Below are 26,076 nucleotides of genomic sequence, written 5' to 3'. Positions count from 1 at the left end.
AGTGCATAGTTAAAGAGAACTGCACCCCTTAACTAGTAATTACCATATTTCCTAAACTCCTTGAACCTATCATCTGACGCATGGGAAGAATGTGTGTGTGTGTGTGTGTGTGTGTGTGTGTGTGTGTGTGTGTGTGAATGTGTGTGTGTAGGCTGATTGTAGTCTTCTAGAAGCCTTCAATAAATCTGTGAGCAGCCAATAGGAAGGCTCCTGTGGATCCGAGCTGGGTAAAAAGCCGTTGTGTGTTCACAGAGAGAGTCAGTGCAGCAGAGGGTGCAGACACACACACACAGACAGACACTTGCAAACTCAACGGAACTCACTGGAAGTTTGGAGATGTCCGAGAATCCACAAAACTCTCACCACATCACTTTTGGAGGTCTTTGAAAACACAAGAGGAGTTTTTATTTCCCAGCTTTACGCGCAGTTTATCCTCACATCACCGGATCATCAGTAGGGGGGGATTGTCTTTTATTCTCGTTTATACACTCTGTGGAGCTCCCGTTATCCCTGTACCATGTCCTCCGGTGATTCTTCCGGTGATTCCTCCGGTGATGCCCCGGAGCTGAATCCGAGGGTCAGCGTGCTGTCCTGGGATCAGGTGCGGCGGTTGGACTCCATCCTGGGGGAGAGCATCCCGATCCACGGCCGCGGGAACTTCCCCACTCTGTCCGTGCAGCCCCGGCACATCGTCCAGGTGAGACCTCCAGCAAATACAAAATATGGTTGTCACTAGTGGCGGATTGGGGTATAACATGACTTTTTGCATAACCAATACGTTTAATATAACAAATATAAAATAAAGTCTCAAGGTTGTCACTTTTGGTGGAGTAGGGGAATAAAACGTGTCTTTTTTTGCAAGAAGTAACCCTTTAAGTTAGGGCTTAAATCAGCCCTAAAATGTATCATACACTTCTTGTACTATGCTGCTCCCTGGATGAGAAATGAACTTGTGATATAATGCTGGATTCAGTATACAGAATATATTATATTCAAACAATAATAGGTGTGATATAAGTTTATTATAACAAATATAAGATATGGTTGTCACTAGTGGTGGAGTAGGGGAATGAAAACTGGGAAGAACATGTTTTATTTTTGCAATAAATAATGCACTTTTCTTAGTTTTATGTAGTTAATGTAGTGTTTTATTACCTTTAGCTGCCTCATAACAGGTTTATAATCACAAATATAAAATATGGTTGTCATATGTTGGTCTAGTGGGGGAGTAGGGGAATAAAAACGTAGGGAAACGTGACTTTCTAGGCAATAAATAACGCCACTTTTATTAGTTTTCTAAACTAACTGTAGTTGTTTTTATCACTTCCAGCTGCCTCATAATACGTTTATTATAATAAATATCAGAATTAGGTTTATTGCCAAGTAGGTTATCACATATGAGGAATTTGCCTTGGTTTACATCATATTAAGTTTAATATAACACATATAAAATATGGATGTCACCAGTGGTAAAGTAAGAGAATAAAAACTTGGCACAAAATAATTTGTTTTGCAAGAAAAAAATGCACATTTATTAAATCAGCCCTTCTCTACTCTTCTCCTACTATGCCAAGAGATATAAGATTGTAATATAATGCTGGATTTAGTAGACTATATTATATTTCTTTCTATTTTTCCTTGCATACCGAAGTTTAATTTTGAGTGTAAATGTGTGTTATGATATAAGATACTATACAACTTTTATTACATGTATACATGAAAAACTCCAGTAAATCCACTTGTTGCTCTACAATTAACACCCTCTTGCGTCTCTCTTGTGTATTGACATACATATTTCCATTTTCTTTTTTTTACATTTGTGGATTAGTGGCAGAGTTTATTAAAAGATATTTAATCCCTACTGTACATTTCATGCAGACATAACAGTGGGGATGATCTAACACCATGACTGCTCTTTTCCACTAGCTCACTAACTAATGCTCCTGAAGTCATTTTTCTATTCACAGCTGGAGTGAAAATGAGCGAGAGATAATGACAGTATGAAACATTAAGGAACATATTGGCTTTTACTGGACATGTACATGTATTTTCCTGTAATCCAGGTTCACATTTCACCACAATGATTCATACTTTCTGTGGGGAAGACAGACCCTCACACACAAAACATTTCAGGGACGTCTATAATTAAAGGGGCCCCCTATCATCAAGCTAATGTCTTTCCTTAAGCCCTAAAGACCCCAAAGATTTTTTACATTTCCTGTCATAAACCAGTTTCCAGTCCTGTTTAAGTGCTTACATTGCAGCATGTTGAATGAGGCTTTAATTTAAGTCCAAAAACACACATTAAGGTAATCCAACATTTGTTTTCTGCACAGCCTGGGGATTATAAGTTTAAGAAAACATGTTTCTTGTTTGAATTAGTTGATATAATTACGTGTGATATATTGATTTAAATTGAACAAACTACAAGAACCTAGTCAGTTTCAGCATGGTTGTAGCTGCCTTCATAATGATTCACCCTCCGTCTGAAACCAGAGCCCAGTCTGCTCTGATTGGTTTGCTGGCGGTTGTGATTGGCCAACCGCTTAGAGATGTCCCGCCCCTTAGCCTATCACGTACAACATGTTGGAGCGCTAGCCAATAGAAGCTCAAGTGTTACATAGTGATGTCACAAACGTATATAACACACTACAGGAGAGGGAAATCCCAAAAAGCATGTAGGTAAACGAAATATTGTAGCACAACAAAATGCGTAATCACAAGGCACCTGTAAATATAAAGTAATCTGAAAAGTCTGCAGTGCATCACAATGCATAGATTTCTTTTTTTTTACAGACACAAAAGCAGACGGCATGTTATCTGTCATGGAGTTTGTCAGGCTGCTTTCAAGTCTCTGCACGCTGATTTTCATACCATATGGGCCATGAGGGGAAACCGATGGCTGCCTGTGAGGAAGGAAAAACACATTCACTGATCCTAACCACTATGATATGTTTTGGAAAATGGTTGACAGTAATGTGAGGCATTCTTGATTCACGCTTAAACATGCGAAACCGCCAGTCTGCGCTTTTATAATGTCTTTTTATTTTCAGCCAACGCAGCTGTCTGTACCTGAGAGGCTCCTTTTGTCACAAACTGGGGGGAAGGTGACCGATGGAGCACACACACACACACACACACACACACACACACACACACACACACACACACACACACACACACACACACACACACACACACACACACACACACACACACACACACACACTAGTGGGTTTGTCTGAGAGCCACATTTAAATAACATCTGTTTGTGGTCTGCATGTGAGTGAGCCACGGGAGCAGTGGAGGAGAATTTTACTGTTACTGACACCTCTGTACTCTCCATTTAATGTCAAAAAGTCACAGCAGCGATGGAGGAAGTACTAAGATTTACTCAAGTAGTAATACCATAGTGTAGAAATACTCAAATACTCATCAAACAAGTTACTTTACTCAAAGTCGTAAAGCCACATTGTAGAAAAACATTTTGAAATGGATCTTGAGTACTTAGATTCATAGTACTTCTTCCACCACATGATGACAAACGCAGATACCTGGTGTGTGTGTGTTACGTCACCTGTTCAGTGGGTTTGTGTGTGTGGGATGAGATATGGAGGCCACCAGGAGGGGTCGTCTCTAATTCCTCCTCTGCAGGCTATCATATTCAAACTAAATTGTTTTAGCTACTGGAAGAAAGTTCTCCACTTTCCCGGTGGACGGCGGAGATTTGAGTCAGAATGGTGGATTAGTGCCTGTAATAACACGGAGGGTCAGGTTGACGGCCTATCACTGTGGAAAGTGAGGAGACTGTAAACCAACTCCTCACTGCGCTATTGTTGAGACTGAACATGAAGACACCACATGCTCCCAAAGCTCCCCCGAGGAGCCAATGTTCAGTTTAGACTGCTGGGTAGTAAAACAAAATAGTTGGCAGTTTGATCGCAAGTTATCATTTTTGCACATTTGAATGCTTCTCATGAATTAAATAGTGTAGGTGGAACTGATGGAATCTCTTTGGCTGGTTGGACCATTGAAGAAGTTGGATCATTTTTAATGGCTGATCGCCGCTCATACTTTAGCACATTTTCAAAATAGTAACAATTCAGGAAACCAAGTACATTTTTCTCTGGGATTTTTGTGGATCAGCACTAGTGGTTTAGTTTAAGGCTGGATCATTGAACCGATAGAACTTCGATTGGCCAATTGTTGTGTACATCCGTTTGTTTGGGTGATTTTGGGTGTATATACTGTACATCGCCAAATCCTAGTGAGTTTAGTTATGAAACCTTAAACCAATGGGTATTTATGATCTATCTATATGGTTAATATATGAAATGTATAAGACCAATACAACATTACATTTAAATGGTTCAGTATGGCCACTTGGAGAGCAAAAGATACACCCTTACACCAAGTTTCATTCAAATTAGGCCAGTAGTTTTTTCCTGCTGACAAACAAACCAACCATCCAAGCAGAAAATAGACACAAGTTCCTTGGAGGAGGTAATTAGACGTCAGTAAGTAAATTAGAGGGAGTTGACCTCAGTATTAAACATTTTGGCTGTGTGCAAGTTGAATTTTCTAGGATAAAATCTACAGTTACAGACACAGATTTTACTACACTGTACTTTCCAATGTGTGATATAGTTAAAGTTATTTTCATTTTGGCTGCATGGGCGTGAAGCAAGATAGTGAATAGCTTGTTTTTACTATTTAATCACAAGGCGCTATCACAGTTACAGGAAATAAGGATGACTTTTCATACTCCCACAGGTTTTTATCTTACACGGCTGGCTGCAGGATCTAATACAAGTAATTTAAAGATATTAAAATATCTGTGAACCCTTGAAGCAGATCCTTCGCTGAAAACATCCATCACATGGAGGAGTAACAGCATCACGTTTCAGCTGGTCTGAGAAAAAAGGGGAAGTTACCTCCAAATTGTGAGACCTTTTGACATTTAATCAGTATGGCTGAGTAGTAGTGATTGACACATTTTAATGATATTTTAAGATATCTGTAAAAACGATTTTGACATGTTACTAATCTATTTTAACCGTATCATATTACCATTGGAACTGCAACTAGTCAAACTTACAATATTTATGTGTCAGCTTTGAATTATAACAAGTCAAAGCTGAACTATAGATTTTTGTTTTATCCGTAACTCAGTTTGAATTGAAGGAAATGGTCAAAGTTCAGTTGTAATTTATTTACAGATATCTACGATGGACATTTACACTCTTGAGAAAGAAATAGTCCAAATGACCTTATGGCTGTGTGGACTTGGAATTATGAAACCTAAAAATGGTCTTATTTAGAGTCTGGTTATTAATTTGAATAGACGTCAACGGTACAATTTTGTTAACGAAATCTACTATGAACATTAAAACTGTTGATATAAATATTTAACATCTTGACTAATGAGAGATGAATTTTAGATATCTTTTACAAGAAGTGTGATGATAAATAATGCATATGCGGACTATGAGTCAACATTGGTTCATATATAGTATAGTTATCTGTAATTCAGTTTGAATAGAAGTCAACGGTAACAGTTGAGTAATTCAAGCTACAATGATCCACAATGATGAATATTTCCACCTGTAGGAATGGATTGTCGACATCTTTAATTATGACTGTGATAAGTCAAAATTAAAATGTGATTATTAGTTTGGACTTATAACTACTCAAAAAGCCCTTGATAGCTACAATTGCTATTACCGCTACCAATGAAATGACTAAAACTTGCCATATAACCCATTGGAATTTAAGGAGGCTTTTTAAATCTCAGAAAAACCCACTGTCTGCCTGTAGAGCTCCTGTATGACTGGCTGGCTCTGGTTAGTTTTGTTATAAAAAGAAAGGTCAGGGACTCATAATTCCTTATTCTCCGTCTCTGTCCTTGGCGGAGGGATCTTCTGACTCACTGAGAGCTTTGGGCTGGTAAATGGCTGGGTCATTTCAAACTGCCATAATAAAAACACATCCAGGCCGCAGCTTAAATGAACTACTCAAGGAAACTATTGAGAGTGGAGAAGGAAAGTGGACAGACTGCTATGTGTCGCCAAGGCGTTGTCAACACCAGACAGTCTGGTGTGTTTGCGGCTCATTTTACAATATTTCTTTGACTAAAACGTCAGCGGAAGTGTCTCCCCCTTCAGCCCGGCTCGCCAGGTGTTGCTGCGTGATGTGGGAAATGAACCGGCCTGTTTAACGAGTGCTGAAGGATGGGGGATGTGAGCTGGGTTTCCTCATACTCCCCTTTAAGAGACCCCCAGATGGGCAGATTATGGTGTGCCGTTAACTCAAACCAACTGTTTTAAGTGTGAGGTCAGACCAAATACTGCTGTGAGTATATCCCTTGCTGCATAGGCCAAAACAATCCACCTTTCTGCACTTTTGTCCAGCTAAACTCACATTTTTTCATTGGATTTGGAGTTCAGTTGCACTTAAGCCCTTTTCTTTTCTATCACAACTGTAGAATATTATTTTTATATTTTGGTAAATACACAAATGTGCTTGTGAGATGAGAAAATTGAAACTCAGTTAATGTTTTTGTGTTAAGTACAGGACAGGAATAGGGTGTTTTGGCCTAGCCTGTGTTAGCATACACTTTGTAGGGTAAGCAGCTAGCATGGCTTAGTTTAAATTAGAAAACATGCCTTCCAACACCTGTAAAGTTGTCTTTGGAAGAGAGTTGTGTGAATGTTTGTGTTTTTGCAGCATTTCCAGCTAACGTGAGCTAGCGTTCAATTAGCACAGTTACTCTGCAGGCACTCGTTTCAGCACATAACTTATTCCAAATCCACATTTATGCTTGTGTTTGGATTAGACATGAGATAGTGTTGATGTGAGCTTTGCAGTAAGTGCAACAAGTGCACAGTTTAACTTCCTCTAACAGTGTAACCTCACCTTGGAGACACTTGGCTTTTACCCATCATTGTTTGTGAAAAAATGAGGACATAGAGAGATTACTGAAGTTAGGGTGAAGGGAAAAATATTTGTGACATAAAATAATAACTTCCTTGTCTTACTACTTTTATTCTTCCTGCATTTTTTATGGCTTAAGTTTGTAAGTCAAGAGCTTAACACAACAAAATATACCAGACAATCTCAGAGTGATTTATGAAGACATCATTTTAGTGTTGCATTACAATTGGCACAAGGCGTTCCCTTTGTAGCAGCCAAGTATTGAAGCGTCATTAAAAAGGGATTTGTCGGATTAAGTTTACACCTTGCATTTTCAAATCTTAGGGTCTAAAATACATTCTAATAGGATTACCCTGCTGAGTGCATTGATAGCTGGTAGCACAATAACATATCCCTATGGCTAAGTAAGAGTTTCATAACCCACAGCTGTGATTTGGATTTCTTCAGATTTGGCCTTACGATGTTTTTCTCCTCTTAGTGTCTTTTGAATGATGCGACAGACAGGAAGCATAAACATTTCAGCTGTCTGTAGCTCAAACGTTTTCCCAAGCAGTGCATCGTAGAGTGTGTTCCAATAATGTGTTAAACCTTTGCCAAAGAGTGTTTATGTTTCAGCAAATGCATCACCTTGTCTCAATTTTGTCATAGGGCACACGTTTAAAAGCTCACAGCTGAAATGTTATTTCTTTATGTTTAAAGTCTCCTGCAGCAGACAAGCACTGACTTGCAATTTTCCACAGCTTATCTCTGTTGTGCTGATGTTGCTTTTTATCTCATATGCAGAGATAAGTGCGCTAAATCAGATGTGCAACTCTTTTTGTGGTGTACTGTGCAGTGTGTAGGGAATTGTCACTCAAGGATTAGCTATGGTTAATTACCTCATACTCATCCTGACAGCCTTTAAGTAGATGCTTTCTTATCAAACTGTCTGAAAGCAAAATACTGAAAGCCTGCCTGCTGCGGGAATCATTCACTCGCTCCTCCTGACAGCGTTTTTACAGATAAATGGTTTCTCTTTCCTAAAGACGAGTGTAAATACTTCCTTATGCATATTTATTGATAACACACTTTTGTTTTTTAGATCTTTAATGTTCTCTTTCGTTTGTTCTACCAGCAAATTTCTTGAATTACATTTCCACGAAAGTGTATTGACTTGAACTTTCGCAATAAAATAAGCAGTGTGTTCATGACTCATAAGGGGGAGGCGTGTGGCGCAGTGCGTTAGTGCGTTGGTGTTGGGATCAAGGGGGCACAGGTTCAAACCCCACTGCAGTCAGCATGTCGTTGTGTCCCTGGGCAAGACACTTCACCCCAAATTGCTCCTGTGAGGATTGCCCACAGTATTGAGTATGTAAGTCGCTTTGGATAAAAGCCTCTAACAAGTGACATGTAATGTAATAATTCTGCTTTCATTAAATCGGATTGATCCCCCCTCAGGGTTTGTTATGATACAACGACAGCACCTAGGATCTTTTTTATTTGGAGCAGCAAGGAGAAAGCGCCTCTCTTTTTGCATGTACATACTCGTATGTTCTGTCAGCTACTTGTGATTCTTGTCTTTTTATGGACATCCATCGCTAAGTTTTCCCTCTCTGTCTGTGTTTCAGGTGGTCAGGGCTCGATTGGAGGAGCGAGGCGTTGGGGTTCGTGACGTTAAGCTGAACGGCTCAGCAGCCAGCCACGTGCTGCACGAGGACAACGGCCTCGGCTACAAAGACCTGGACCTGATCTTTGGCCTGAAGCTGACTGATGACAAAACCTTCCGGGTGGTGAAGGACGTGGTGCTCGACTGCCTGGTGGATTTCTTGCCAGAAGGCGTGTGCAGGGAGCGAATCACAGCCCTCGCCCTGAAGGAAGCTTACGTGCAGAAACTGGTGAAAGTTTGCAACGACACGGACCGCTGGAGCCTCATCTCGCTGTCCAACAACTCCGGCAAGAACGTGGAGCTGAAGTTCGTGGACTCCCTGAGAAGGCAGTTTGAATTCAGCGTCGACTCCTTCCAGATCACGTTGGACTCGCTGCTGCTGTTCGACCGCTGCTCTGAGACGGCCATGTCCGAGACCTTCCACCCGACGGTGCAGGGCGAGAGCATGTACGGAGACTTTGATGAGGCTCTGGGTCACCTTTACTCCAGGACTATTGCCACCCGCAACCCAGAAGAGATCCGAGGCGGCGGGCTGCTGAAGTACTGCCACCTGCTGACGCGTGGCTTCAGACCGGACTCCGAGACTCAGATGAAACAGATGCAGCGCTACATGTGCTCACGCTTCTTCATCGACTTCCCAGACATATGCGTGCAGCAGCGGAAACTGGAGGGCTATCTGCAGAACCACTTCGTTGGCATGGAGCACAAGCGCTACGAGTGCCTGGTGACGCTGCGGCGCGTGGTGGACGAGAGCACCGTGTGTCTGATGGGCCACGAGCGCCGACAGACGCTGGCGCTCATTTCCGCGCTGGCTTTGCGTGTAATGGCCGAACAGATAGCAATCCCCGCTCTGTCCAACATCACCTGCTACTACCAGCCTGCCCCCTATGTCAGAGACGTCAACTTCAGCAATTATTACGTGGCACAGGTCCAGTCACCCATGCTTACGTGCAACTCTTATCGAACATGGCTTCCTTGCAGTTGAACAATGACTTTTAGGATGTGATTTAAGCAAGCTTCCCATTTTAACTTTACATTGATGTACGCTGAGCATTCACACGAGTGCTCTGTGCCTCATTAGCAATGTGGCTATTTTTGGTTGCGGGCCCATCATGGACAAAAAGGAATTCATTGACTTTTTGTTTGCCAAATATTATATCAAAACCATTCCACTAAGTTATGTTGATTCACACTGCTGTTAAACATTTGGAATCCAATTCGAGCCATTACCATTTTTATTCTGTTATCTTTTTATAACCAAGGTGGAAAAAAATATGAAGGGCTGTTCTGTGACGGAGGAACTTTGCCAGTTCTGTTTGTTGTCTGATAGAGACTTGCATTGGGTCTTTTAATTAAATGTATATAATTTGTACGAAACCAGAAAGCTGTTTTTGTTCTGTCTGTGGTTTCAGCTGACCTGATTGAAAGGGAAAGGACCAAAGAAATACTTTTCTTGTGTAGCATGACAAACGTGGATCCAAGTGCCTGAAACTGACCAACTGTCTTTATTGTATTTGCTCTGTAAGAACTGTTTTTGAAACTTTTTTCATGCAGGTTATTTTACATTTCTATATCCAGGGTCAGGGTATTTGTTTTTAAATCATTAAAAAAAATCAAAAATGGAAAGATGTGGTTCCTTGGTCTTTCTTTGAGCCTTTCTAAGAACTTCACAGAGGGGAGATAAGGACGAACTGTCTAACTATCCACCAGTTGACTCAAATCAAATCAAGTTGTATTTATATAGCACATTTAAAAGCGATTTTTAGTCGAGCCAAAGTGCTGTACATGTAATAAAAACACATTACTACAATCACAATAAAAGACAATAATTTACAACAGGGAATAGTCAGGTGTCATACTCCGCTCTGACTCAAACTAGATGTGCCTCATGAAAGCACGTTCTATCTCCATTCTCTGCGTCTCGGTTTCTGTTTCTAAAGATCTCCCTTCGTCTATCTTTCACTATCTGTCTTGATCGCACACAACTCCTCAGTGTGTTGTCTGTTCTCTATCAGCCAGACGCTCACGGCCTTGACACAAACACTCACTTGTTCAAGCTCTGTATCGCCCCCCCTTTTCCCAGAAATGGAATCCCCTGAGCCCCCAGCCTATACATTAGCCATTTCCTTCCACTTGTGCGTCCGACAAGGGGTTTCCTTGGCCTCGTCGAGAAAGGGGAGCTTGCTGTTGCTTGTCTTGGATGAGTTGAGCTCAGGGGGGCAGCTGAGCAAATGCAATGGTGCATTCCAGCACTTCACTTCCTGGATGACTAAAGCTCAGTATTTCATCCTCATGTTAAGACATTTGGTCTTAATTACTTTTGCATGAGGGACTACTTCTTGAAATTTAGTAGAGCATGAAATGGCACACCTGCTCACTTTAGCTTTCAGTGGAGTATTCCCAACGCTGGAACACATTAGCAAAGCTCTCGCTGATTTCTTTATAAAAGTTCATTTGGAAGGAAAGCATCTGTCAAAGTAATTAAAGGCGAGAAATAAATGGGGAAATGTTCCTCCCTGGATTAGCTGTCAGACTTTTCTCCAGGCTGCTACAGAAACACTGAAGGATAAATAGGACGGCCCGGGGGGAGACACAAATTAAAGTCACGGCTGAGACAGAACTTGTCACTCAGTGATTTCTGCGCCTGGTGGCCAGACCTCAAGAATCAACCAGAGAGCTATGATATCAATTATACAGGAAGTTGGTAATGTTTTGAAGGTTAGAAGATTATCTCCATGAAACTTTTCTTAAAGTCTTTAGCCATGCTAGCGTTCTTTATTCTAGTTCTAGGTTTAAAGGAAGGACTTTTGTACGGACATTCATGGTCCCCATAAGATGAACCCAAATAGTTAAAATGTTTACTTACCCATTTAAATATGTTACATATTATTATACATCTTCTACATGATGTATGTGCCCACAATTTGGCACAAATATTCATAATAAATCCTAAATAATCATAATGAATGTGGTGATCCCCCCACCATGAGGTTGATATTTGTAATTCTGAGTGAAATATCTCAATAACTATTTGAAGGATTGTCATTATATTTGGCACAGATATAAATGCCCCATAGGAACACATTTATAAAAATCTAATGAGCGCCGTTATGGTGTCAAAAGGGTATTTAAGGACCATAAACCTGCACTTTGTGTTAGCAGGGTAGCATTGCAAACTAAGACCATTACATATTAAGCCATCAAGGTTGGGAGCATGCTAGCAAGCTTACATTACAGTAGCATTCAGCTCTTTTGCTTCTGTACGGCCACACAGAACAGTTAGCTTTTACTATGAAAAGTTATCACGGAAAAATTCTGCTTAGGGTTGTAAAGCAAAATACCTTGATGGAGGCTTCAAGACACAAAGGTTAATTTCTTTTTACACCAAGACAGTTCCTTCAAGAGGTGTTTTCTAAATCATGCAACTTAGATTTAAGGCATGGTTGCAGGGTTTTTCCTGGACAAATACCACAGATAAATCTGCCACTGAGGTTCAAACTGTTCCACCGTGTGCACCGGCTCTCAGCAGCTTGAGCTCCTCAACCCCGTCCTCCCTCCTGCGTGGGTGGGCCACACTGAGGTTCAACATCCATCACAGACGCTTTGGAGCTCAAAAGGTCCCCGGTATAACTTTTTCCCTTCAAGTAATCTCTGTCTGGCAATCGCAGTGTGAATGTTATTTAGGGATATGTTAGCTTTGCATGCCGGCTGATTAGATTATAGGAATGTCTTCTTTAGTTGTGACAGATCCCACCTGGGGGATAAAGGGAAGGGTCAGGATGAGCTTAGAGCCAAAAGCGGTCTCCAGTGTAACAAGCATTTCACTTCTGTCAGCTCTCAGCTCACTATCTGGGTATATTGGCTGCCTTGGGAGATTGTTATAGAAAAAATCCCCAGATGAGATGCTATGGGCGGCTGAGTCCTCTCAAACTAAAATGTACGCAGTCGACTTTAAAGGTCCCCTATTATACTGTTTTTCATCAATATATTATAGGTCTCAGATATATACAAAACGTGTCTCTGAAGTGTTTTGCTCCAAACACCAAACAGATCATTGCAGCATCCCATAATCCCCTGTTTCCAAAGTGCTGATTCTCTGTCTGTTACTATGAAAATAAGGAACCACTCCCCACGCCCCTCTGAGAGATATCTGGTTAAAAAGAACACTATGGTGCTCTAGGAGGAGATTCAGGTGATAAGGTGGGTTATTTATTGGTTGCTGATTGGCTAATGGTTACACAAGCCAAAAAAATCGTTATGACATCATAAAGTGGCCAAAATCTGATCAGCTCATTTTCAGACAGGTTTTTATATAAATGGATCAGGACAAAAAGTGAGCAAATATTTTTTCCTGAAACTTTCAGAGTCTCTTTGCACAGAGGGGACACATGTTGATGTAGAAGAGACATGAAAAAGTGGATTTTGCATAATAGGTGACCTTTAATGTGCATCCTTAAATAAGGAAGTTAAAAAGAAATATTTATCATTGGAGGTGGAGTCTTGGGGAGATTAGAGGGGAAGTGAACAAATTAAAAGACATATTGAATCAAAGAAAGTGGCAAGAACGATGTGTTCCCAGTTACAGCTGCAGCCATCCATAAAAAGTACCACATGTAGAAAAATCGGAGATTGAGAAATAATAAAAGCAAATGAAATGATTTCATTCGACGCCGATTGAATATAATTGATACTTATTTCAGTCTTCGTGGCTGAAGAATGAAGGACGTGGTGCTAAAGTTTTCTCATAAAGCTTTTACTGGACTGGGTGGCATTTCTCCATCCATCATCATGTCGTTAGCAAGCCATTCCCAGGAACTCACAGCATTTCTATTTGTAGGATCTGAGGATATTCAGAGCGGCTTCACCATGGTGATGTTTATTTGTGTGCCCGAAATGCAAAAGGACTGCCTGTGCCATACAGTGGGCAATAAAAACATCCACCTTGGACTTTTCTGCGCCACCAAATGAGTTAAAAACACATTTACTGGGGGACTTTTACTACAAAAGAGTGAAAATGCATGACTTTTATGTGAAAGTGTAAAAATCCAATACCTACAGCAATCTGGTCATTCTTTTTTTGCTCGTTTTGGGCTAGCTGCTCCCATTAGCAATCCAAGTCATGATATATGTGACTTATTTGTGACTCAATTTTAAGTCGTCACATTATGAGGTTGACAGTTTATTCTGGACCTTGGAAACAGCAGCTGAAATCTACACAGGGGCCATTAAAAAACTGCAATAGAGCAGATCGCGTTCACACCGGAATAAGTTCCCTGAGGGAAGATTACGCAAATGAAGCCGCTGACGTCACTTCTTCTTCTTCTTCTGCTTTGGGTTTACTGGCAGGCCGCAAACAACTTCACGGCGTATACTGCCACCCGAAGTCCCCGGCCGGAAGCCCCGGAGTTGGGGACTGGCTTCAGTAGAAGCTGCTGGGACTCCCAGCAGCTTCTACTGAAGCCTTCCGAGTAAATCGCCAGAACGCCGACACCTCCTCATCTCTACCGCTCCCATGTTTTCTTTTGTGTTGCCATAAGTTAGTCTCTCTCAGTTGGTGCGCGGGGCTAATGCTAATGCTAATAATGCTAATGCCAGCAAATACAATGGCGGCTTCACAAAACTTTTCAGAGTTTTGCGGGGCGTGGTTTGCAATTCGCCCAGCCAATCAGAAATTGGAACTTTTTTCTCCCCAGGAAAGTACCATCTCTCAGCAGGCACTAAAAAGGGGGTACAAGTTCTCATGAACTAAGTTCTCTTTTTGGTGTGAACGCAAAATCCCAGGAACTATCGGAACTAAACGGGAAAAGTACAGGTAAAAGTACTCCGGTGTGAACGCGCCTATAGTCTTCGGAAATCTGCAGGAGGCTGGGTTTGAGGTCTGGGGTCAGAACTCTGTTGGAAACACCAAAAGAATGGGATCTGACAAACTTCTAGATAAAAAGCCAACAGAAGAGTGTTAAAGGTCACATATTATGCAAAATCCACTTTGTCATGTCTTTTCTACATCAACATGTGGAAAGAGACTCTGAAAGTTTCAGGAAAAAAGATTCTCTCTCTTTTTGTCCTGATCCATTTATATAAAAACCTGTCTGAAAATGAGGGGACCTTTAATAAATGTAATAGCTATAGCACAATAATTGCTATAGAGACTTTTGAGGATCCAAGTTCCTGTAGCTTCATAGAGAAATACAATGTTGTTCTTCTAACTATAAAACTACAGAGAAACCAGCATGAGTCGTATCTAATTTCAATTTTGACAAGTTATAGCAGAAATAAAACCTGACCAAACTCCACATTAAGGCCAGCCCAGCGGTGAATCAATCAACAATGTCGAGCAACTCATAATTTTCCTGGCCTGACACATCCTTCAGTAGCTGAATTTATTTTTCCAAAACTAGCAGAACAGAAACGTTTTCTCATAAGCATCCACTGCTCTCACCGCTTTATTTGAACAAATTAGGGAGAAACCTATAATTTGCAGACAACATCAGAGACACTGAACAGAGGCCTCGGTCTGTGTTTTCAGGACAAATAAGGACTGGAACACCGCTGAGTCACTCCCACACTGAACATAATGAACTGTATTTTTAAGAGAGAGTCCCAGACCATTGAGGGTGTAGGCCATAAACACAAAGAGCCACCGTGTGAGCGCACGACACACTTTCGGGAAGGTTCTGGTGAATGGAAATGTCGCATCTTGAAGTGGCATAGAGTAGGATTTCAACTGGCAGGCTTCCCATGTCGAAGCTTCACCTGAAGGCAAAACTATTAATAATTTAGAGTAGAATAGCGGAAATGACAGATGTCATAGTCCAAGATCAATGCTCCCATTTACCCGCTTTTCAAAGCTTTAAGAGCTCACTGAACATTACATCTTTCAAAATGCCTGTTTAATATAAAGTTTGACCTTATAACAAGTTTGTTCCCCTTGCATACAGAAAGACTGGGAAATAGTATCTTATGCTGGGTAAAAAAAGGTCTCTCTTTAAAAGAGCTTAAAGTGGACCTATTATGCTATATTGGAAATATATATTGTAGGGCCATACCTATACAAACCATGTCTGTGAAGTTTTTTGCTTAAAATACCAAACAGATCACCCATTGTAGCCATGCCTCATACTGCTCATACCCCTCTTTTGCAGCCCTGTTAGAGAAACGCGGATTTTGGGTCCTTAGCTTGAAAATAAATAAATAGAGGAGGCGGAGCTAATGCCTGATCAGAATTCTACCGGAGATAAAGTTAAATTCTGCTGTGATAAAACGCCATCCTGTTCTAAACCACATCAAGGATTATTTCTGAAACAGTATGGAGCTCAAATGCTTTTTCTCTTGCAGGTTTATCACAAGGTGAGTTCCTTTTTTTATTTCCTGCTTTTTAAACACATGTGCTCTCCAGTACAGGTTAGCTCTGAGTGTTAGCGAGGCTTGCTAATGTAAACAAAGACGAGATTACGTCCAAAACACGTCAGACATTGTTTCTGATAGCAATTTTCTGTGGGTCCGCTGCCGATTTGACGTCAGATCGGCAGCAAATCTGTATCCGCTCGTTGTACCCCTGTTTTTAAAAGATTTGGGTACGGAGGAAAAGAGAGAGGGTTTTATATCATATTTAAAAATTAGACATTATATCGGTAAAGTTTGTGGATTTGGGATCTTTTTTTCCAAAAGTGACTGGAGTTTGATCGTCAGCCAGGTGAAGGTAAAACGAGCAATAGGGTTGGGGTTAGGAATGGACAGTTTTACCACTAAAATAGACTTCAAATTTGGTTGGACATAATGAAAATGATGGGGAATATAAATCCAAAATGCTCAGAATATAAAAGTAACATCACAGATTCCATACCAAGATCATGATATAATCAAAGTTATAAATGGATCTCTTGGTTAGACTTTCCTCTCAATCGCAAAAGAAGAACTTTGACGTCTGATTTTGAGTAGAATTACTGTCCCTTTAATGAATATTAATATACATTTTAAGTGTAGAGGTCCTGGTATATGGTTATTTCTAGATGTTAACTGATGTTTGAGAGTCTGGCGCTCACTTTGGCTCTGAAAGTGAGATCAGCAATAAGAGACAGTTTCACCGCCAAACACATCAGCTCTCCACTTGAATCACCAACGGCTGTAAATTCTTCAAAAATGATTGATTACCCTCCAGGCCCTCGAGCACCCAGCTGGCCTAGCACTGTAAACTGGGCCATGTTTATCAGTGAGACTCAGACAGCTTATATAACTGTCTTATATAATAACCTGATGTCTATGTATACCATGCTTCCCCAAGTGGTCCACTCCATATTACTCATAAACCCCCACAGATAAAATGTTCAAACTAAAAATCTTTAGCACATCTGGTTGTCCGCTGCTTCCAGATGAAATGCAGACGGCAGCCATGATGGGCGAGAGGAAGATTTGTTTTGGCGGACTTGGAATCAAAATTGGAAAACATTTGAGGGATGTTTGCTTAATTTGGAACAGCGCGGAAGGAAATATTAAGATGTTTTATTAAACTAAAAAGTCTAGAAGTAAAAGTCATGCATTCAAAACCGTGCTTAACAAAAGTATGCAAATTTGCTCAAATAAGAATACATAATATGTTATGTTATTGGATTTCTTTATTTATACATTCATGTGTTCATGACTTGAATGCTGCAGCTGGTAAAGGAAGAGGTTGTTTTAAAAATATATATATTCTATGGTTGCTTTTTTTTCACCAAGGGATCAAAAAGGTTGATTCTTAATAATGAAAATTGTTATTTGTCGAATATATGTTGTATGAATAATCGTAATCTTCAAAGCATCTTTACTGTCAGACAAATAAGGTGCAGTAAAACATATTGTCCTCTGAATTGTGAAATAAAATTACTCAAGTAAAGTACCTCAATATTTTACAAAAGTAATTAAGTAAATTACTTTGTACTGTACTCCGGAATTACTTATTAGTTATATATAACTGAAAAATCATAATTTATAAGTTGATTTGAACCTACAAAAGTGACTAAAGTTATCAAATAAATGAAGCAAATTAAAAAGTGCAATACTTCCTATAAAATGAAGTGGAGTGTTGTGTAACACGCAGCATAACATGGAAACACTAGTAAAGTAAAGAAGATTAAAATGCTTGAATAAATGTACTTAGTAGCATTCCACCACTGTTTTGTATAAAGTAATACAAAAAAGATATCAGGCGTTCATTACTTGGCATCCCTGAGCATGACATATTTTCTCTGAAGCCCATAAAGAAAGGCATGCCGGTTGGTATGTGTAAAATCCACGTTTTGCTTCAAAGGATTATCATAATGGCATCTGAAAGTTATAAGATGTGTGAGTCCACTCTCGTAAATCACCAGCGTGTTATATAAGCCTGCTGTCTGCTAGTTTCGGGGATCATTTTCCTCTCAATTGGATTTCCCAAAGTCACACACTGTATATCAAGACTCGTAAAGAGAGGCAACATTTCACTGGCCGTGTTGATGTTTCCTCCTCCTGAAATGCGGCTCAACAGGGCATCTCGATTGAGGTGGAGGTGGGGAAGCTGATGGATGAGGAGGCTTCAGTTTGAGTTGCTGTGAGCAAAGCGGGACTGACATGTGATCTGCCCAGGTGGAGAAGGACAGGACGGCGTCTGTTTTCCATCCAAAACTCTGCGGGTACTGGATCTGCCAGGGGGGGAGGGAAGGTAAATCAAATCTCTAACTTCAGATCGGTTGAGGGGCTGATTGTAAGCTTCCTGTGTTTAGAGGAAGTGAGGGGTAAGATGCTCTAAAGGGGAAGATTGGGCCTTGACACACCAAGCCCATTATGGGAAGCTGATGAACGTCTGTCGGCCATGTTTTTGCAGAGTTTTGGCAATAGTGATATCACTGTTTAGCTTAATGAGATTAAAATAGAGCGGTGCAGGAATAAGTCCTAAAACCTGGAAATGAGTTAGCATTTTACATCTTCAGTTATCCTCGTCTTGAAATCAAGTTTTTAAATACCCCACTGGTGCATGTCCAATGCTTCTTTGTGTCAAAAAAAAATGCGGTTGCTAACAAGTGTCTAAATGAGCCGTCTAAACATCATCACGCTGAACATTAGCTGCAGTTAGCTTAGCAGTGGTGACGTGAGGTCATGTGACCGTGATGTATTTCCTTTATAGCCTTGTGAACGATGCCAACTTTGCCCATAACAAAAATAGGTAATCACTGAAGAACTCTTTTAAAGACAGGTCCAACTAAATCAAGGACCACGTTAGAACCTGGACTGAGGTTGTACTAATATACGTACAGGGTATCATCAACAACTTTTGCTAATGGAACATAAAGACATCGCTATGGAACACTCACGCTGCTATTGGCCAGTGCTCCAACACATTGTTTGTGATAGCCTAAGGGGCGGGGCATCTCTAAGCGGTTGACCAATCACAACAGAGCCGGCCAGCTAACCAATCAGAGCAGACTGGGCTCTGGTTTCAGACAGAGGGTGAAAAGAGGTGCTGCAGCACAGGCAGTATGAGAAGAATACAGAGCTTTTTGAACATTAAAGCATGGAGACATGTCCCAGGAGAGACAAAAAATGTAAATATGAACCTGAATATGAGCATATGTCTGCTTTAACTCACATATATCTTCTATGTGTCTTTTTTGATTGTGTTGACATATGTCCAATGTCTTATCTTGACACTAACTATATTGCTCGCGGTTGCAAACTTGTTGTGCCGCGACTTGTTCTCATTTCAAGGCTGGATACGTTTCCTAATTCTTATGCACAGAGAATGGTTTTCCCCCTCTTACATATAGTGTGCTCATTTTACACACTTACTGTAACAGCCCAGGTAGATTGTAAAAAGAGAAATGTTTTCACATTACTTGGCATGTTTAGCTAACAGAAGAAGCATGTTGGAGAATATGAGAAGGTGTATCATATCACCTTGCATCAGCTGTAATACAATGACTCATTCAGATTAGCTGAGTTATAATCCCTCTGTCCAACATGATTGACCTATTTAGAGCTTGACACACAAGAAAATAAGTCCTTGCCTTTGTGTTGTACTGGTTACTTTGTTATAAGGTGTCGTAACAGCATAATCTGACTGTCTCTCAAACCCGCCTGTACTCCTATAGAGGGACTTGGGTTTCAGACACCTGATTCAGTGAACTAGCCAACATTGGAAGTAATGCATATTAATAATGATAGTGTATCAATAATTACAAAAAATTGTCTGTGAAACTCAAGGAACACTTACTAACTTTTTTGTTCGCTTTCAACCATATCTCACGGCATTCGTAATATTTTAAAAAGTAGTTTGACAAAAAAACGTAATCTTAACTAAAGACTACTTTCTATTTCTGGAACATTCAACCACATTTCATGACCTTCATCCATGGCTCAGGTGTGATCACATGACCTAAGTATGAAATGACAACAACAATGTAATGACAGCTACGTTGGTAATAGATAATTGGTTTATGAAGGCCTATAGATGCTGTTTCAAAGCTCCAGAAAATCTTTTAATTTATTTTTCAAGTGAACCTTGAGCAGTGCTTTTTTTGTCAGGCTGCTATCTCAAAATGCAAGAATGAACTTCCATGATTTTCGTATTACATTACATAGCATTTAGCTGATGCTTTTATCCAAAGTCACTTACAATAAGTAGAATAAACCATAACGATTCGAACTAAAGACAACAAGAACACTGCTGACATACTTACTTCAAACAAGCAATATTTAATTTAATTTTTATTTGTTCCGCTCATGGTACGCAAAACTCACTGTACAATAATTGCCAACAAAACTTGTCTCTGTAAACACACCATTGAGCAGAAAGGAGCAGGAAGAAGAAACTAATCTTATATGACCTGCCCCTTTCTAAAAAAACTAACTAAATAAAAATAGATGGTCTGCCCTTCATAATACATTTGATTTTTTTTTTTTTTTTTTCACAGCCAAACATAACAGTGTCTTAGTATACTAAGAGAAACACAAAAAATATGTATTTCCCACTTGGCGGTTAACGGAAAGAAACAAAACAACAACAAAAACCAAAAAACAACAACACCAAAACATCAACACCAAAACATCACATGTATAAGGAGAAGGAAAAGGAAAAGTGCAACACCCCCACAAGTCCTACTGGAGAAGAAGGTGGAAAGCGGCGCATAATAATAATAATAATGATAATAATAATAACAATAACAATAATGTCATTGTAAGTGCTGCTGCATGATGTCACATTAGTGCAACCCTTGGTTCCAAGTTGTGTGTCGGCTGCATTACCAGCTGCATAAACTCACTCTTGCTTTCATCTTCAATCCAACTTCATTCATGATTTCGTCTATTTGTACTTACTGCACTAATGACTCAGTTAAGAAGCATTTTAAAAAGGTGATTTATGCTACGATGCCCTCCTTTCATCTCCAGCCATCCCTGCCTCCTTCCTCTCCCTCCTTCAACCTCCCCCCCCTCTCTGCACATTCATCCTCTTCTCCGGCCCGTCTCAGATTGATCAAATATTTGCTCTTCTTGGGCCCCGAGCTGTTTATTTTCTGGAGTGCGTTTTCAGCAGCGGTCGGTTCTGTGCGGTGGCTCAACAGCGCCGTCTCAGACTCGCCAGTGTTTGGCTTAGCGGCTGGGGACCGAGTCTGGGATGGGCCCCGGGGCTCTCGGTGAGCCTGCAAAAGAAAAAAAGATTGGCCGCTATCCCTTCGCATGGACGAACTGGTTCCCGAGCGCCTCACACACTGCAGCCATTCACTCCCCAAAGCACACACAGGATAGAGTACGGATTGTTTGGAGGCCGGTGGCAATGCCAGGAATGCTGAGCCCTAGTTCCTCTCTGGGAAAAAAAAAATTGTTATTTGGTTCTCTGTCTCTCTCTTTTTTTTCTGCCTTTGAAAGGCTGCAGCAGTCTGATGAGAGGGATCACGAGGTGCGTTAGCAGACCTGTTTCTTCTTGCCTGCAGATTCCAGCCGGGCCATGCAGTCACACAGGGCCTCCCAGCCAGAGGAATCCTGAGGAGGGACACTGCGTTCCACATCGGTATTTCCTGACCCAGTCCCACATCCCCAGTGGCTCATTCACAGTTATAGCAGCGAAAAACAGAAAGCTATATGGGGATGCATGCAATAAAAATATCCATCTTGAACTCTGCACGTACATTTAGTTGAGTTAAAACCATACAAAGATCTACCCATACATACTTGTATATATAGTTATACATAGTTGAGTTAACTTCTCTTAATTAGTCTTGCAACATTCTAATGCACAATTTTATTTCTACTCTGTTTCTTCTTGCAAAAAACAATAAAACTAGGTTTTATTGTTTTTTTTACTTGTTTTCAAATCAAATCAAATCAAGTTTTATTTATAAAGCACATTTAAAAGCGATTTTTGGTCGAGCCAAAGTGCTGTACATGTAATATTTTATTGTTTTATGTCTATTTATTTTGCATTGTTGGAGGAGCCATGGACTTGTATTGCCATAACTACACTGTAGCTGTGCATATGACAATAAAGCCTTTGAACTTTGAACCATGTGCCAATCATTTCTATTTTCTATTAGAGGACTAAAGTGACTGCTTATTAGCTCTGAGCTCTTCCATTTTTGCACCTAATCAAGTGTGATGGCGCTGCATTAATGCCTTTTATCATTTTCATTTGCTCCAATGAACGGAAAGGGGATGATCTTTCACGACTTTAACCGTTTTTCCATATTCAAAAGCATGATCGTTGATGCGTGTGGACCCCGCTGTCCCTGCAGATCTGATTCAGGCAGCCTCGTCCGGAGTTGTGCGTGACTGTGTGTCCTCTAAACAACTTAGCCAACGCAAACTGCAAATGTAATAGAGCTGAGGGGTCATGGAGGATAGGAAACACATTCCAGAAATCACCTAAGGGGGAATTGAAAATCAGTGGGATGCTGAATGCCAAAATAGGTGATTAGTTATTTATTAAACACCACAGAGACATTCTGAGATGCAAGTGATATCAGGTGGAAAATATATTTTCTCGAGTCAGTCCTTTCTATCCCAGAAGATTAAACATTAATTTCCCTTTCCAGCTTGGTAAACAACTAAAAAGACTTAAATGTCAGAATGTTAAAGGTCCCATGTCATGGCCATTTCTACTGATCATAATTCCATTGTTGAGGTCTACTAGAATAGATTTACATTGTGCAATGTTCCAAACTCACATTGGTTTCTCATACAGCATCTCTGTATAGTATGTGTATTCACTCTCTGTCCTAAACGGCTTGTTGGAGCTCCTGCCCCCCCCCTCCCTGTGAGCCCACTGTGCTCTGATTGGTCAGCTCGCCCACTCTGTTCTGATGAGATCACCACCGTTACAGCGGAACATCAGTGATTATGTGTTACAATGGCGTTTGTTAGCAACCAGAAAATGACACCAGCAATGACAAAAAGATGAGAATGCTGTGTGGGGTCTGGGTGCCATGATGGCGGGACGTTGCGCGGCTCGCTGCTGCGACGTGGCGTTATGGGGCAGCATAGACAGGTCTTTTCTGTGTTAGAGTTTTACTCGCTACAGGGTGTACTTTGTTGGTTTTTGATTCTGCAGACCGTTTACATGCATAAAAACCTTCATAACACACAAGGGAACGGGTAATAACCGGAAAAGCATGACATGGGACATTTAAAGAACATTTCGTCAAACTGCAATGCAGGCATCAAGGGGCCAAGTGAAGAAGGAAAGCGCTGAAGTATCCAAAACCTATTTAATCTTTTAGATTCATTTGAATGCTCTAGAAATATGATAATTTCCTGGAAAACTTCAAGCATATAACAGGCAAACACTTCACGATTCCTCCCGGGCTTTTTTGTCAACCTCTTGTGAAATTCTGCTTTCTGTGTGTCTTCACATGCCAGAGGAGATCCTCGAGGTGAAATCCCATCCTTTCCTCCTGATCCTGAGAAAGTTCATACTAACCTGAATATAACTTCTACGGTATATATCTGAGTTCACCACGAGTTGCCGTGAGCGTTTTAGCTGAACCTGATCGCTACAGAAAGATTGTTATGTCTTATTTTTTCAGTTCTGAGATTGTTTTTCAGGTCAAGCCTGCGGGGGGAAAGGATTCAACAACAAGGAAACAAGATAGACATTTGAATCCGTTGAAAATCTCTCAACTTTGGCCAGTTGCAAAAAGTTTTACCTCTCAGATTTATCAGATAAAAAAACAAACTCATTGGTCGAAAGGATCATTTGTAATTGGTGTCTAATAGAAGTCAAAGAGCATTCTAAAAACTAAGGAAATAACACATTGAAACATCTTGGGAGGTCAGAAAGCAACATGGCTTGATTTCCTGTATATCTTTAGACGTGGTGTATCAGTTTCTACCTTTCTAAGGGAACATGATCAGCATCAACACAGACTGGGTTCACGTAGCCGAGGGAATGCGGAAGATACATTCCAGCTAGTTGTTTTGGTGTCACGGCACACAACTCCCCAGTCTCACTGCTCTTATCTTTCAGCTATTTGAAGCGATAAGAAGCTCCACTGTACACTATCTTTCCACCAAACACGCCTTCATTTTAGGTCTGTTTCATTTATTATTTTTAGAATAACCACATAGCTCGATATCAGAAGGTTTTATATTGAAATTGTAGACTTTTTTAGTTTTTATGTTGCAGCAACATGTGGTCTGCAAATGTATATATTGTATGTTTGAACCTTGCTTTGAGGGAACCAGAGCGGTTTCCAGGATTTGAAATTGGCTTTGAAGGAGAGAGGGAACAGAGAGACTTTTCTGTTAAAGTTTTCTTTGAGGGAACTTAGGTCTAAGGCAACATAGGCTTAACATGTTCTGAGGGAACATAGAGATATGGGAACATAGAGATATGGGAACATAACGCCTTCGAGGGAAAATAGATCTGAGGGATAATATTCTGAAATGTCAACATTTCTCTGATATGGGGACATATAGCCTTTATCCAAATTTGAACATTACTTTGAGGGAACATTCAGCGGAGGGAACCTACGGCCTTTCCAAATTTGAAGGTTTCTTTAGGGAACATAGATCTAGGGGAGATGAATAACCTTTATGACATTTGAATATTTATTTTGGGGAACATAGGGCTGAGGGACCATTGGGTCTTTTCAAATGTGAACATTTCTACGAGGGAACATAGGGCTGAGGGACCATTGGGTCTTTTCAAATGTGAACATTTCTATGAGGGAACATAGGGCTGAGGGAACATAGGGCTGAGGGACCTAGGTATTTCGGAATGTGATTTGTTTTTTGTGGAAACCTTTGTTTAAGGAAACATAGAGCCTTTTCCACAGTGAAAATGTCTGAGGGAAGATTGTGCTGAGGCAGCACAGGGCTGTTTTCAACACTGAGGAAACTGAGGACCTTTTACAAATTAGAACATGTTTTTGTTAGGGCTGAGGGATCATACTGAATTAAAAAATTTGAGGGAACCTAAGTCAAAGGGAACATAAATGGACCCTCTAGTCTAAAGTGACATGGAGAGTACAAATGTAGCACAATCATTAAAGTAAAAAAAGCCCCATTTATGGAAAATACGTCTGGTTGAAATACTTTAGCATGGTTTTGCATCAAGATATGCGTCACCACAAAACAGCCTGACTGTAAAAATATGCAACATAAAGATGCATAAACAAAACATTTTAAACCACAAGGTCATTTTACTGTGTTTAAGTTATTTTTGAACAAAGTTAAATCCAACATTTCCGGCTAACAATGCAGGGTACCAGACTGTTACGAGACTTCGGGATGTTTCAAACAGTCACTACAGCAGCTGTTGTTTGCTACACAATTCATTTGCAAATTATCAAATTATCTTTCGTCAAATCAAAAAAAGCATATCTCCCTCGATATTAAGCTTTTTTCTGAGGCCTGCATTTATGTGCCCAGTTAAAACTTTAAAAAACAAGACCCCGTCTCTAAAAAAAAACTACTCTATTTTTCATATTTCAAAGAAAATCTTTCTGACAGTTAACTAGAGTTTTTTTGCACAAACTCCTCTATAAATGTACTGCTTTCTGAATAAACCTGTCCACACTCTAACCAAGAAAGTAAGTAAATGCAGGAAGCGTGACAACACTTTTTCAGACGACAGCTTGAGTTCTTGCTAAACACTGAATCTCCCAGTGTGCAGTCTTTCCACTAAGATATAAAACGCACACAGTTTGCTCAGAAACGCTGTCATTACACTCAAAAGTGATACTTAGAAAAGTTGGATGAGACGTTCACGTGCCAGCAGAGGAAAGAGGAGAACATTCCTCCATATGTTTGGCTTGAAGAAAGAACAGACTGTCTCATCAGCTGAAGAAGGATCCACTTTTAACTCTGAATAGAGCATGCATTGATGGAAGCACAGTTTCCAGTACAGTTACTGTACATGATAAACACATAGAGAGTCCTGTCAGCAATAGTGGAGGAAATATTGGGATTATTTACCAAAGTAAAAGTATCAATACCAGACTGTAAAAAGTACTCAAGTAAAAAGTCCTGAATTAAAAATGCTTCTTAAGTAA

The 26,076-nt window shown here is 40.4% G+C and overlaps 1 protein-coding gene across 1 annotated transcript; it reads left to right on the top strand.

Moving 5' to 3' along the window:
- The first annotated feature begins 246 nt into the window (after window positions 1–246).
- Window positions 247–10,204, top strand: tent5bb (terminal nucleotidyltransferase 5Bb). The gene is made up of 2 exons (XM_034125086.1): window positions 247–697; window positions 8,541–10,204. Exons 1-2 carry the CDS (start codon window positions 518–520, stop codon window positions 9,561–9,563), a joined length of 1,203 nt encoding a protein of 400 aa, XP_033980977.1. The 5' UTR covers window positions 247–517; the 3' UTR covers window positions 9,564–10,204.
- The last annotated feature ends 15,872 nt before the right edge of the window (window positions 10,205–26,076 follow it).

The sequence above is a fragment of the Trematomus bernacchii genome, unplaced genomic scaffold, assembly GCF_902827165.1.
Source record: "Trematomus bernacchii unplaced genomic scaffold, fTreBer1.1, whole genome shotgun sequence".
NCBI lineage: Eukaryota > Metazoa > Chordata > Actinopteri > Perciformes > Nototheniidae > Trematomus > Trematomus bernacchii.
The sequence above is the reverse complement of the archived record's forward strand: the minus strand, read 5'-3'. Positions and strand labels throughout refer to the sequence as shown.